Source organism: Macaca nemestrina, chromosome 1 (genome assembly GCF_043159975.1).
Source record: "Macaca nemestrina isolate mMacNem1 chromosome 1, mMacNem.hap1, whole genome shotgun sequence".
In the NCBI taxonomy this organism is placed as follows: domain Eukaryota; kingdom Metazoa; phylum Chordata; class Mammalia; order Primates; family Cercopithecidae; genus Macaca; species Macaca nemestrina.
In genome coordinates, this window is record NC_092125.1 from 102,915,849 (window position 1) to 102,931,029 (window position 15,181).

The window sequence follows — 15,181 nt, forward strand, 5'->3', positions numbered from 1 at the left end:
CAACCATCTACCAAGTGCTTCCTATGTATCAGGCAATTTACTCATTTTTCATTCAATCCTTATAACATTTCAAAGTAGGCATTATTATCATCTCAACCTTATGGTAAAGAAAGTAAGGCTCAGAGAGATAAAATAGGATGGGGCAGAACCAGGATCAGAACCAGTTCTGGTGCCCGTGCTTTTGCGGGAACACCACACTGAGCTGTCTGCTGCCAGGTCTGAAATTCACACTCACTAGATCCCACACGACACAGCTGGGAGAGCATGAGGCACAAAATCAGAAGCACTGGTTTGAGTCTCAGCTCTGCCCCTTACTGGCTGAGGGATCCCGCTATTTAACTTCCCCAAGCCTAAGGTGCAAATAATACTTACCCATGTCACAACCACAGGAGCTACTGTCAGTGAAAATGATACAAACTAAAATTCTAAACAAAGTTCAAAAAGTATTATTTTCTCTGGTTTGCCAAGATATCAAACTCACCCAAGAAGACTTAAGCACCTGGCACCTAAGCATTTTCCACCTTTTCTCTCTGTTCTAAACTAACTCTCACTGCCCCTTATAGACTCCTGACCATCTCTCTTGTCTTTTGACCATAAAGACTTATCTCCTTTCTGGCAGACCACACAGAACCACCTCACTATGGGGTATACAAGGTTTTCATGGAGTCCCCAAATACGTTTTAACTTTGACATCCTTAGGCAACAGGTCCAATGGCAACAATCTGAAATAAACAAATTTCATCCAAATTTAAGATGATTACATTTATAAAACTATACAAGCATATTCTTATTTTTCAGATCCTTTGAAAAACAAAAAGTGGCTACTCTGAGACTGTAGCAGGCAAAATGCCCCACAGCTAATAGAATTGAAGGCCAGATCCACGGTGGAAAGAAAATTCAATTTCTCTGTAAATGTCACAGATCGTTTCCATTATACTGACAACCTGAGTTTATAGTTTAAAAGCACACACAAAAAAAACCTGTACAAAGACTTCGCAACAGTCTATTTCTAGATTTAGAGGATTGCTATGGCTACTCACAATCACTCTTCTCTTTGAACACCTTTTTCCCTTAAGACATGGTCTTGCTCTGCTGTGCCCAGGCTGGAGTAGAGTGGCACAATTACAGCTCACTGTAACCTCAAACTCCTGGTCTCAAGCAATCTTCCTGCCTCAGCCTCCCAAGTAGCTGGGACTACAGACACTTGCCCACCATGCTCAGCTATTTTATTTTTTTAATTTTTTTTTTTTTTTTTTTTTTTTGAGACAGAGTCTCGCTCTGTCGCCCAGGCTGGAGTGCTGTGGCCGGATCTCAGCTCACTGCAAGCTCCGCCTCCCGGGTTCCCGCCATTCTCCTGCCTCAGCCTCCTGAGTAGCTGGGACTACAGGCGCCCGCCACCTCGCCCGGCTAGTTTTTTTTTGTATTTTTTAGTAGAGACGGGGTTTCACCGTGTTAGCCAGGATGGTCTCGATCTCCTGACCTCCTGATCCGCCCGTCTCGGCCTCCCAAAGTGCTGGGATTACAGGCTTGAGCCACCGCGCCCGGCCAATTTTTTTGTAGAGATAAAAGGCGGGGTCTCACTCTGTTGCCCAGGCTAGTCTCAAACTCCTGTCCTCAAGCAATTTACCTGCCTTGGCCTCCCAAAGTGTTGGGATTGCAGGCATGAACCACTGCACCCAGCCCAAACATTTTATATAAAACTTCTACTGACCCCTATTATAAATAATCTCATGACACACCATAAACGACAGACTCCCTGAAACAGAACACTAAAATAACAACTTCAAAAATGAGGCAAAGCGAGGATGGCCAGGAAGCACTTGGTAGATGGTTGTGCTTTCCTTTGCCACCCTTTCCTTTATCCCCCACATTTAGATACCAATAACGCCCCTATAATCCCAGCATTTGGAGAGGCCCAGATGGGAGGATTGCTTGAGCCCAGGAATTTGAGACAAGTCTGGGCACTGTAGACAGACCTCATCTCTACCAAAAAATTTTAAAAATTAGCCGGGCATGGTGGCTCATGCCTGTAATCCCAGCACTTTGGGAGGCCGAGGTGGGCAGATCACAAGGTCAGGAGTTTGAGACCAGCCTGGCCAATATGTTGAAACCCCATCTCTACTAAAAATACAAAAATTAGCCGGGGATGGTGGCGGGCGCCTGTAGTCCCAGCTACTCAGGAGGCTGAGGCAGGAGAATCGCTTGAACCTGGGAAGTAGAGGTTGCAGTGAGCCAAGATCATGCCACTGCATTCCAGCCTGGGATGGAACTATGTCTCAAAAAAAAAAAAAATTTAAATCAGCCATGGGCCTATACTCCCAGCTACTCAGAAGGCTGAGGTGGGAGGACTGCTTGAGCCAAGGAGGTCAAGGCTGAAGTAAGCTAAGATTGTGCCACTACACTCCAGGCTGGGCAACAGAGCAGGACCCTGTCTCAAAAAAAAAAAAAAAGGAAAGAAAAATGAGGCAGGAGGATCACTTGAGCCCCAGGGGTTTGAGGCCAGCCCGGAGAACATCATAAGACCCCCATCTCCACAAACAAAAAAATTTTTTTCTTTTTTTTTTTTGTGAGACAGAGTCTCGCTCTGTGGCCCAGGCTGGAGTGCAGTGGCGCGATCTCAGCTCACTGCAAGCTCCGCCTCCTGGGTTCACACCATTCTCCTGTCTCAGCCTCCCAAGTAGCTGGGACTACAGGCGTCCACCACCACGCCCGGCTAATTTTTTGTATTTTTAGTAGAGACGGGGTTTCACCGTGTTAGCCAGGATGGTCTCGATCTCTTGACTTTGTGATCCACCCACCTCAGCCTCCCAAAGTGCTGGGATTACAGGTGTGAGCCACCGCACCTGGCTTTTTTTTTTTTTTGAGATGGAGTTTCACTCTGTCACCCAGGCTAGAGTGCAGTGGCGCGATCTTGGCTCACTGCAACCTCTGTCTCCCGGGTTCAAGCAATTCTGTGCCTCAACTTCCCGAGTAGCTGGGATTACAGGCATGCGCCACCACGCCCAGCTAATTTTTATATTTTTAGTAGAGACAGTGTTTCACCATCTTTGCCAAGCTAGTCTTGAACTCTTGACCTCGTGATCCACCCGCCTCGGCCTCCCAAAGTGCGGGATTTACAGGCATGAGCCACCATGCCCCGCAAAAAAGTTTTTTTAAAACATAGCCAGGTACAGTAGCACATTACCGTGGTCCCAGCTACTGGGGAGACTGAGGCAGGAGGGTTGCTTGAGCCCAGGAGGTAGAGGCTGCAGTGAGCCATAATCAAGCCACTACATTCCAGCCTGGGCAACAGACTGAGACCCTGTCTCATTTAAAAAAAAAAAAAAAAAAGAAAGAAAGAAAGACAGAAAAGAAAGAAAAGAAAAGAAAGAAGAAAGAAAGAGAGAGAGAGAGAGAGAAAGAAAGAAAGAAAGAAAGAAAGAAAGAAAGAAAGAAAGAAAGAAAGAAAGAAAGAAAGAAAGAAACTCTGCACCCATTAAACAGTAACTCTTGGCCGGGCGCGGTGGCTCAAGCCTGTAATCCCAGCACTTTGGGAGGCCGAGACGGGCGGATCACGAGGTCAGGAGATCGAGACCATCCTGGCTAACACGGTGAAACCCCCTCTCTACTAAAAAAATACAAAAAACTAGCTGGGCGAGGTGGCGGGCGCCTGTAGTCCCAGCTACTCGGGAGGCTGAGGCAGGAGAATGGAGTGAACCCGGGAGGCGGAGCTTGCAGTGAGCTGAGATCAGGCCACTGCACTCCAGCCTGGGCCACAGAGCGAGACTCCGTCTCAAAAAAAAAAAAAAAAAAACAGTAACTCTTTATCCTCACCTCCCCCCAGCCCCTGGTAACTGTTATTCCACTTTCTGTCTCTATGAACTTGACTTTTCTAGGTACCTCATATAAGTGGAACTATACAATATTTGTCCTTTTGTGACTGGCTTACTTTACTTAGCATAACGTCTTCAAGGTCCATCCATGTTGTAGCACGTATCAGAATTTCATTCCTTTTTAAGGCTGAATAATATCCTAACGTGTGCACATACCACATTTTATCTACTGTTGATGAACACTTGGGTTATTGCCACCTTTGGCTACTGGGAGTATTGCTGCTATGAACACTGGCGTACAAGTATCTGTTTGAATCTCCACTTTCGATTCTTTTCACCTAGGAGTGAAATTGGTGGATCATCATTCTGTTTGTTTAACCTTTTGAGGGGGCCGGGCGCGGTGGCTCAAGCCTGTAATCCCAGCACTTTGGGAGGCCGAGACGGACGGATCACGAGGTCAGGAGATCGAGACCATCCTGGCTAACACGGTGAAACCCCGTCTCTACTAAAAAAATACAAAAACTAGCCGGGCGAGGTGGCGGGTGCCTGTAGTCCCAGCTACTGGGGAGGCTGAGGCAGGAGAATGGCGTAAACCCGGGAGGCGGAGCTTGCAGTGAGCTGAGATCTGGCCACTGCACTCCAGCCTGGGCGACAGAGCGAGACTCCGTCTCAAAAAAAAAAAAACAAAAAACACACCTTTTGAGGAACTGCCAACCTGTTTTCCTCAGGAGTATATTAAATGGAGGTTGTGGAGCCAACTTCTAGAGAGTGCTAAAGACCAGCAAATGGCCATCTGAGTGGGTCTGTGCCATTAGATCAAGGAAGAAGGGCAATGCTAGAAACACCGAAGCATCCAGGGCTGAGAGTGTGCTCGGCCACAACAGGCACACATTGGTTTTGAGAAACAAACTGTTGAGTTTGTTAATAATTGGCCTCACGAGAACCTGAGCCTCAATGGCCACCACTGTCCTCTCTGTTCCAGCTGCCAAGAGTGACAAGACGCACATACCCCGAGATTGCTGAGCAAGAACGGAAACAGACATTTTCCATTAAGCTAGGTCCTGTGGGATCTGCTAATCTATCAGAGCCTCATTCCCCATGGCAGCCTCTCTCTTATCTTCCCAGGCTCTGGCTCTGAGACACTCCCTCTCCAAAAAGCAATCACTAGCTGTCAGGACTAAAAGCCAAGGAGGAAATAACCCAAGAACAGACGCCCCCTAAGCCCCACACCTGGAGGCTCCAAACCCTAATCATTACTATTATCCCCATTTGCTAGATTCATCAACCTTTTTTACTCTTAAGTCTCAAGTACCTGCTGCTAGGATACTGTTTTCACTCCCTTTTTTGCACTCCTCATTTGTATTGCTTTCTGCTTTCTGGCTGCCCCAGGCTCTTCCTTCTATGTTTTCAATAGACACCCCGATAAACACAACAAATCTCATCCAGGTTCAAATACAATCGCAGCTACCCACAGACTGTGTGTTTTCAGGCAAATCACCTCTGTTCTCTAAACTTCTGATTTCTTCTTTATAAACTAAAGGTGTGTCAGACATTAAGCAGGTGTCCCACACATATAAGCACACTCTCCCTTCCCTTTAGCTAGGGCTAAAACTTAGCTAAATCCACTGCAGGCAATTCGTATTTGGTTACTAGAAGTGACAAAAATTAGTGAAATATGTCTCAGAGCTTCAAATTTTCTACTATCTGGGTAAACAATCTGAAAGTGGTGATAAATACTAATCCAGATAACCCTAAAATTTCTGTGTGCTTTGGAATACACATTATATGATAGAAAACTCTTCCAGCAGACTTATTCTTCTGATTTTGGTTTTTCATACACTAGGGGAAGTCTGCCTCCCCTAAGCCTATGAAATCAACCAGTGTAGCTTGGGTCACAGCAAGAAGGGAAAAAGATGGGATGATTATCCATTCTATGGATCATTCCTAATTCCTCACAAAAATCAAAAACTGACTGAATTTAATTTTGGAATACACCTGGAGGGAGAATTTGGTACTACCCTGACTACAGATGATTGGGTAATATGACCCAAATCAAATCAACCAAATTCTCACTCCAGGAAAACCAGAATTGAGACTACCATCGTAGTTCAATCTGGACTGATCTCTAAAAGGAAAGAAATAAAAACCAAGGTGTGGGTGGCCATCTTTCACCTACAACAAAGGTTAAGAAGCTAATCCGCAGAGAAATAATGAATCAAGGCCAGGAGCACTGGCTCACGCCTGTAACCCCAGCACTTTGGGAGGCCAAGGCAGGCAGATCAGTTGAGCCCAGGAGTTTGAGACCAGCCTTGGCAACATGGTGAAACTCCATCTCTACTAAAAATACAAAAATTAACCAGTCTCATAATCTGGTCTCAAAATAAATAAATAAATATATTAAACTTTAAAAATAAAATAAATTTTTTTTTTAAATTAATCAAATGTGCAAAGAATAGCTGTGTAGAGATCCCCAACAGATCTCAGGTTCCTGATGCAGGTTCCTTCTGAGGTACCACAGTATATTTATGATGCATTACCATTTAAGGCCAGGCATGGTGGCTCACATCTGTAATCCCAGCACTTCGAAAGGCCAAGGCAGAAGGGCTGCTTGAGCTCAAGAGTTCAAGACCAGCCTGGGCAACATAGTGAGACAACATCTCCATTTATTTAAATAAGAAAAGAAAAAAAAAAAACCATTTAAACTAGCTTGAGCTGGCTTCTAACACTTGCAGCAAATGAAATCTAATCCCCAATCTGCTCTGCCTTCGTATTCCCTCAATAAATAGCAACACCAACCCCCAGCTGCCTGAGGCAAAATGCAGTGGGGGTCAACCTTGAATCCTCTCCTTAGTGTAACATCTAATCAATCCTCCAGTCTTACCACTTCCCCTTCCTAAATGTACCTCGATGCTCCAGTTCTCTCCACCCCCTAGTTCATCAACCAGGCCACCAGCCTCTCACATTCTGCCAGTCTTGCTCCCTCCAAGTTTCTCACCACTCTGTGATCAGAGATTTCTTGCCTTTAAGGGGTCTTCACTACCCCCAAATAAGGTAGAAAGACCCTAGCATGGCATCCAAGGCCCATTATCTGGCCTCAGCCTCTCTCTCTCTAGCCCCATTCTCTCAGCACTCCCCACCCTCTCAAATGCTCCAGCCACTGTGCTTAACTCACCTGAGGTTCCCTGAAAGCGTTCTCCCTCTTTGTCCTCCAAGCTTTTATACATTGTTTCCTCTGCTGTGCTGCTCCCACACTACCCTTTCATCAGCCTTATCTCTGCTTAGACATCTCCCCCTAGAGGGCTCCCCAACCTCCCAAGACTGGACTAATGCCCACTAGGTGTACTCCAATGGCACCAGCTTATCGCGGTCCTTCTCTGCCTTTATCTAAAATCTATTTCCTTCTGTTTTCTCCAGTAGATCATAAGCTCCTTTTGGGCTGGGGCTATCATGTTCACTACCGTACATTCTTAGCTCCAGGTACAAAGAAAGAGCTCAATATCAATTGAATGAAATAGCTGAGAGTTAATTACTTCTAATTACTTCTACTTCACCAAACTCTAAAGGGAAATTATTTACTTAAGGAAACCTAATTCATTCTTTCAACTGTGTACTAAGAGCCTACTAAGTGTAAGACATAGAGCTCAGAACTGGAGGGGCTTAGAACTGGAGGGGCACAGCTCTTTTAAAGACAATGGTTGGCTGGCGCGGTGGCTCACGCCTGTAATCCCAGCACTTTGGGAGGCCAAGGTGGTCAGATCACCTGAGGTCAGGAGTTCAAGACCTGCCTGACCAACAAGGAGAAACCCCAGTCTCTACCAAAAATACAAAATTAGCTGGGCGTGGTGGCGCACGCCTCTAATCCCAGGTACTCTACTCGGGAGGCTGAGGCAGGAGAATTGCTTGAACCCTGGAGGCGGAGGTTGCGGTGAGCCGAGATTGTGCCATTGCACTGCAGCCTGGGCAATGAGCGAAACTACATCTCAAAAGATAAATAAAGACAAAGGTTACCCTCACCTGACCATCTTGAACATTCTTAGGCTACCTTTCTGCAGGAATTACGTGTTCCAAGAACAAAAAGACCAACTTGAACAGAACAAAAATGGGAAACTCAACCAGCACGGGCTAGGACTTTAATTAGCCATGTCACTGTTCACTTCAGAAATTTAGTGAATGCTTACAAAGGAGGGAGTGTTAGGAGTCTTCAGAGTTTTCTGCCACCTCAGCCAACCTAAATGGCAGATTCTACATCCTCTCCCAACTTTCTATAATGCTGCCTTCACAGCGCTAGAAATGAGCCTTTCCATGTCCGTGTAGACTGTTTTTATTTGTCTCATTCAGGGATCCTTCCATGTTCCAGGTTAAATCAAAGCCAAGGTAAGTTTCCATGGAGCAATAAAAGGCTTTTTTTTGGATCCTAGACTTAGGATGACAGACTCTCAGGTGTGCAAGAAGCGGGAAATAAAATGGAAGAAAGTGACCAGGCGCGGTGGCTCACACCTGTAATCCCAGCACTTTAGGAGGCCAAGGCGGGTGGATCACGAGGTTGGGAGATCGAGACCATCCTGGCTAACACAGTGAAACCCCGTCTCTAATAAAAATAGAAAAAAATTAGCCGGGTGTGGCCGCAGGCGCTTGTAGTCCCAGCTACTGGGGAGGCTGAGGCAGGAGAATGGAGTGAACCCGGGAGGCGGAGCTTGCAGTGAGCCGAGATCACGCCACTGCACTCCAGCCTGGGCGACAGAAGGAGACTCTGTCTCAAAAGAAAAAAAAGGAAGAAAGTTTCCAACAAGATAGGGAGGGAAACTCTGCAACCTCCTTCCATGAAGAATCCATGTTGGAGTTCTTTCACTCATAAAACATCCATGGGAGTATTCAGTATGTGCCAGGCACTGTTGTAAGTACTAGGATTATAGCAGTGAATTTTTTTTGTTAATCCCTGTCTTCATGGAGTTTATATACTAGTGGGAGGATAGATAATGTTAAGTGCAATGGAGAAAAATAAAACAAAGAGCAATGGGGAGAAGGAGGTTATAGGAGGTTGCAATTTAAATAACAGGCTAGGGAAGTCCTCACAGAAAACAGGCCTGGCCGGGCGCGGTGGCTCAAGCCTGTAATCCCAGCACTTTGGGAGGCCGAGACGGGCGGATCACGAGGTCAGGAGATCGAGACCATCCTGGCTAACACGGTGAAACCCCGTCTCTATTAAGAAATACAAAAAACTAGGCCGGGCGCGGTGGCTCAAGCCTGTAATCCCAGCACTTTGGGAGGCCGAGAAGGGTGGATCACGAGGTCAGGAGATCGAGACCATCCTGGCTAACACGGTGAAACCCCGTCTCTACTAAAAAATACAAAAAAAAAACTAGCCGGGCGAGGTGGCAGGCGCCTGTAGTCCCAGCTACTCGGGAGGCTGAGGCAGGAGAATGGCGTAAACCCGGGAGGCGGAGCTTGCAGTGAGCTGAGATCCGGCCACTGCACTCCAGCCTGGGCGACAGAGCGAGACTCTGTCTCAAAAAAAAAAAAAAAAAAAAAAAAAAAAAAAAAGAAATACAAAAAACTAGCCGGGCGAGGTGGCGGGCGCCTGTAGTCCCAGCTACTCGGGAGGCTGAGGCCGGAGAATGGCGTAAACCCGGGAGGCGGAGCTTGCAGTGAGCTGAGATCCGGCCACTGCACTCCAGCCTGGGTGACAGAGCGAGACTCCGTCTCAAAAAAAAAAAAAAAAAAAAAAAAGAAGAAAACAGGCCTTTTAGGCCAAGTGAGGTGAGGGAGAGAACATTAGGATATCTGAGGGAAGAAATTTAAGGAACAGCAGGTTCAAAGAATGAAAATGGCTTCTAGGCAGAGCTGGGAGTCTGAAGAAAAGCAAAGGCAATAAATTTCTCTCTGGTAAGTAATTCTAAGCAGTTCCTGCTCCCAGGCTTAATCTCTCCTTTATCTCCAAAGCCCTCACTCCAGAAGAAGCCTTGTATTTTTCCACTGTCACATACAGAAACAGGTAAGACTCGCTGCCTCTTCTAGAAACAGTACCCAAGCATCCTAATTCACCTAGCTTTGACCATGGCTAAATGGTGAAAATGAGGCACAGATCTGAGGTTCAGAGAGACTGAACCTTAATCTTCACTCTGCCCTTTGCCAGGTAAAATCGTGCATGCTGGACACCTGTTTCTCATCTGTAAAACAATAGTATGTTACCTCCCAGAGCTCTGTAATAATTGAAAGAAAGGACCAATGAACGGCAAACGATCTGCACTCAACAAACATTCGATTTCTCCTCTAACTCCCCTCAAAAATAGAATCCAAGATTACTATCATTTTCCTCCAGGCCTGATGTTTTTGAGTTCAGAGGCAAGGAAAAGATTTGTCCCAGATGTTCGGCAAAGGTTCAGGAGCCCTGTCTCCTGTCATTCCTCAGGTGCCAGATTTCATCCTGTTCTCAGTAGGAGAAAAGGGGGAAAAGCCGGACTGAGGTGAAGATGCAGAGGGGGAGCGGATCCAAGTGTCCCTAGGCCTGTCAGTACCAGGTGATGATGACATGTGACCTTCTGCAAGCAAGCCCAGCTTCAGGAAACCCACATGGGCAAACACCCAAACTCCCCGAAGTTGACCAACTTCAGCTCAATTAATCACATTATAAGAGGATTCCAGTGGCCTTGAATCCACGGATGTGTTTGTGGGAAGGAGTTCCGAAATCTCCACATGTCCCTCCTACCGCCGACTCAAACCCGATGGACAGTTTGGGGGTGCCTTCCCCGGATACTCACATCTCCCTTATGCAACTCCGGCGCCGCGATCTTCACAGGCTCTTTCCTCTTCTTTGGCTTGGGAAGCCCCAGCGGGGGGCCGGCACCGCCAATTGGAGGGGGCAGACTGAGGCCAGGGCCTCGGGGCGAGGGCAACCCCAATCCCAGTCCCTCCCCAACTCCCGCCGCTTCAGCCGGGCTCACGCCTGGAGGTGGGGGGAAGCCTCCCAGGCCGAAGGGCAAGGGGGGAGGAGGCTGAAGCCTGGGGTCTGCGGTGGGTGGGGGAAGCAACAGCGGCGGGGGAAACGCTGGGGCCAGCATCTGAGGGGGCGGAGGCAGCAAGGCCGGGCCCTTGGGCGCAGGGAGAGAAGCGAACAAGCCCCCTAAAGCGGGCCCAGATGTAGGGGCCACCGCCTCCTCTTCCTCCGGCTCGGGCTCAGCCTCATCCGGCTCGCTCTCATCGCTGCTGGCGTAAGCAACCAGCGACATGGCGCCTCCCGCGTTTGGGGCGCCCTTGCCGGCAGATGAGGCCTACTTGAGACCGGGGATGCCCGGAGGCCTAGTAGGCCCCGCCACCTGGCGGGGCGGGGAATCGAAAAGTCCGCCTGCTCCGTACTCTAGGGCTAGCCGCGGCAGAAGCTCATGGCTACGGCTGATTTCCACCGAATAAGGCGTCCCTCTTCACTTAAGCTCCTAGTCCCGGGCAACTACACACAGCTAATGGCCGCCGAGTCACTCCGCCTCCTCCTTGCCTCACCAATAGAGGAACTACAACTCCCAGAGAACACTTTGGACACAGCCCGATTCTTTGTCGCAGGGATCTCAGCGCAAGACACGGCGGGAGTTGAAGTCCGAGGAAGGATTTAGGCGAGAGCAGAGAGAGACAGAAGAGAAACCCGCCTCTGACGCAGGGACACTTGGGGTGAGTAGTTTTTTTCGTCCCCTAACAATTCCGAGGTGACTACAAGCCCCACCGGTCACCACGGCAGTCACCGAGACGGATAAGAGAGCATTTCGGTACTTGAAGTTCCCTAGGGTAGCCCCTTGGCCACTAAGATTTCTGGGAGATGTGGTGCTCTTAGAAACTGCAAGTGATGTCGGGAACGAAAGGGAGTCTGGGAAGCTGGCGGATTAGGGAAAATTGCTTAAAGGGAAAGTGATCTGTAAATGAACTGGTGAAGCTTCCCCGTCGGCTGGGGCTGGGAATTAGAATAAAACATCCCAAAAAGAGCAAGGGCCCAAGGGACCCGTACGAAATTGGGCTGCAAGCCAGAAAGAAGCGAGGCTGCAGGCCTAATAATAAGTATCTAAGATTTGAAATAAATGTGATGTAAGAAGGAGGAGGTGATCTCCCTCACCAGGATTGGGGTGCACATCCAGGAGCACACCTTACCCTGGAGCCTGGGGCCTGGCCTCCCTCTGCAGCAACCAGTGAGACAAAGATGGGCAAGGCCCTGGCAGCCCCGGCCAGGTACTTGAAGTTAATCCCTTCTCAGCTCAGTGGGGTAAAGGGCTACCGTTCTGAGGAATCACTTGAGTCCGTCCTACCTGGATGTGCCTCCCATCTATCCATTTGCAGGGGTCCTTTGCATTCCTTTACGTCTGTGAGTTTTGTCTCTTATGGCTTTGGGTGTGACCTTGTTACATCTGTCTCTGTAAGTGCTCTTCCTTTCCATCCATGTTTATAGGTGTCCTTTTCCAGCCCATTTATGTCTGCTTGTAATGATCTGCTGTGCGCCTGTCCTTCCCTGTCCGCTTGTCATTTTGTACCCTTTTCTTGTTTACTCATCTCTGCCCCTTCCTGTCTGCCTGTGACTGAGTGCCCTCTACTTGTCTGCCCTGTATGTGTGTGTCCTTTAAATGCTAATCCATCTCTGTGTGGGCACCATCTCCCTGTTCCCAGATTGCAGAAAATTATATTAAGCAAAGTCAGAGAAAAGGCTGTTGAAGTTTTGGGAGGAGGCTGAAGAGAACATTGGAAAGATTGATGAGGAAGGACAATGATGACCACAATGCAGAGAGATAGTGAAAGGCCCAAGCTTGAATCCTCTTATCAGAGGAGCCAGATATGGGGCCCCTCCTCCCCAGTCTCTCCAGCCTTCAGAGACAAACTCCATGCTGCCTTCTCCATGAAGGCCCCTTAGAGCTATCTCCTCCCTGCTCTGGATGCCAGAGCATTTTTGTGTGTGTGTGCACCTGTGCTCAAACTTTAATGTGCATAAGCATCACTAGGAAAGCTTCTGAAAAATATAAATTCCTAGGCCGGGCGCGGTGGCTCAAGCCTGTAATCCCAGCACTTTGGGAGGCCGAGGCGGGTGGATCACGAGGTCAGGAGATCGAGACCATCCTGGCGAACACGGTGAAACCCCGTCTCTACTAAAAAAATACAAAAAACTAGCCGGGTGAGTTGGCGGGTGCCTGTAATCCCAGTTACTCAGGAGGCTGAGGCAGGAGAATGGCGTAAACCCGGGAGGCGGAGCTTGCAGTGAGCTGAGATCCGGCCACTGCACTCCAGCCTGGGCAACAGCGCGAGACTCCGTCTCAAAAAAAAAAAAAAAAAAAAAATATATATATATATATAAATTCCTGAAATCTAGCCTAAGAGATTCTTATTCAGTAGATGTGGGTGGGGCCTGGAAGCCTGGATCTGTAAGAAACTCCTCAGTTGGTTGCAAACCAGGCACTGAGGACCACATTGAGAAACTAGACCATCAAGTCCTACCTCACAGCTAGTATGCCTTGCACAATGCTGATTTCTAAAACCTGCTTTTAAATCTAGGTTCCCTAACATACTCTGGTGACTTTGTGCCGTCACTTCTCTTCTCTGAGTCTCACTTTCCTCCTTTGAAAACTGGATAAAGTAGGCCGGGCGTAGTGGCTCACGCTTGTAATCCCAGCACTTTGAGAGGCCAAGGCGGGTGGATCACGAGGTCAGGAGTTCGAGACCAGCCTTGCCAAGATGGTGAAACCCCGTCTCTACTAAAAATACAAAAATTAGCCAGGTTTGGTGGCAGGCGCCTGTAAGCCCAGCTACTCGGGAGGCTGAGGCAGGAGAATCACTTGAACCCGGGAGGTGGAGGTTGCAGTGAGCCGAGATGGCACCACTGCACTCCAGCCCAGGCAATAGTGCAAGACTCCGTTCCGTCTCAAAAAAAAAAAAAAGAGAGAGAGAAAAAAAGAAAGAAAGAAAAATGGATAAAGTAGGTCGGGCATGGCAGCTCATGCCTGTATCCCAGCACTTTGGGAGGCCGAGGCGGGCAGATCTCCTGAGGTTGGGAGTTTGAGACCAAAGTGACCAACAAGGGAGAAGCCCTGTCTCTACTAAAAATACAAAAATTAACCGGGTGCAGTGGTGGGTGCCTGTAATCCCAGCTACTCAGGAGGCTGAGGCAGGAGAATCATTTTGGGAGGTGGAGATTGTGGTGAGCCGAGATCACACCATTGCACTCCAGCCTGGGCAACAAGAGCGAAATTCAGTCTCAAAAAAAAAAAAAAAAAAAAAAAGAATGAAGTATTACGGAGCCCTGTCCTTTATGTGAGAAAAGCCTGATATTTAACACACAGTGAAATGATTTAGAGCTAAGAGAAATGATTGTCCTTGTTGTCAACACATCTTGCCACCTTGCAGAGAAGCCCCTAAGGGACAGGGATCTGTCTCAAGTGTTTTCTTTTTTTTTTTTTTTTTTGGAGATAGAGTCTTGTACTGTCGCCCATGCTGGAGTGCAGTGGCGCAATCTCGGCTCACCGCAACCTCCGCCGCCCAGCTTCAAGCGATTCTTGTGCCTCAGCCTCCCGAGTAGCTGGGATTACAGGTGTGCACCACCATGCCCAGCTAATTTTTGTATTTTTTAGTAGAGATGGGGTTTCACCATGTTGGCCAGGCTGTGTTTAACAAATGTTTTCTAAGCGGGGTCCCCTTACTGTGAAAATTAATGATTCACCTTATTGGGTATAAATCCTCAAAAAGTTGTTTTCAAGCAAGAAATTGATAATAGAAACCTCATGATAGTGAAGGAAAGGGGATTTATTTCTCATTATGTACCATTTTATACCTTTAGAAATTTGTAACTGGGCAAGGCCAGGTGCGGTGTCTCACGCCTGTAAATCCCAGCACTTTGGGAGGCCAAGGTGGGCAGATCACCTGAGGTCAAGAGTTCAGACCAGCCTGCCCAACATGGAGAAACCCCGTCTCTACTAAAAATATAAAAAGTTAGCCGGGTATGGTGGCAGGCACCTGTAATCCCAGCTACTCAGGAGGCTGAGGCAGGAGAATCGCTTGAACCCAGGAGGTGGAGGTTTCAGTGAGCCAAGATCATGCCACTGCATTCCAGCCAAAAACAAAACAAAACAAAACAAAACAAAAAAGAAAGTTTTAACTGCGCACAGTGGTTCACGCCTGTAATCCCAGCACTTTAGGAGGCCAAGGTGGGAGAATCCTTTGAGTCTAAGAGTTAGAGACCAGGCGTGGTAAAACCTTGTCTCTACAAAAAAAAAAAAAAAAAAAAAAAAAAACGGAAAAAAAAAGCCGGACATGGGCTTGGTGGTACACACCTGTAGTCTCACCTGGTTGGGGAGGGCTGAAACAGGAGGATCGCTTGAGCCTGGGAGGTTGAGACTGCAGTTTGCAGTGAG

At 47.9% G+C, this 15,181-nt stretch overlaps 1 protein-coding gene across 2 annotated transcripts in view; it reads right to left on the reverse strand.

Moving 5' to 3' along the window:
- Positions 1-11,629, reverse strand: part of LOC105498073 (proline rich mitotic checkpoint control factor) — a 34,372-nt gene extending 22,743 nt beyond the window's left edge. Inside the window, exon 1 of one of the 2 annotated variants that reach the window (XM_071083405.1) lies at positions 10,571-11,629. In XM_071083405.1, coding sequence (XP_070939506.1) covers positions 10,571-11,038 — 468 coding nt within the window. In that variant the 5' untranslated portion in view covers positions 11,039-11,629. The remainder of the gene's footprint in view (positions 1-10,570) is intronic. The other variant, XM_011769884.3, reaches the window with a different exon arrangement.
- Between the last annotated feature and the right edge of the window lie 3,552 nt (positions 11,630-15,181).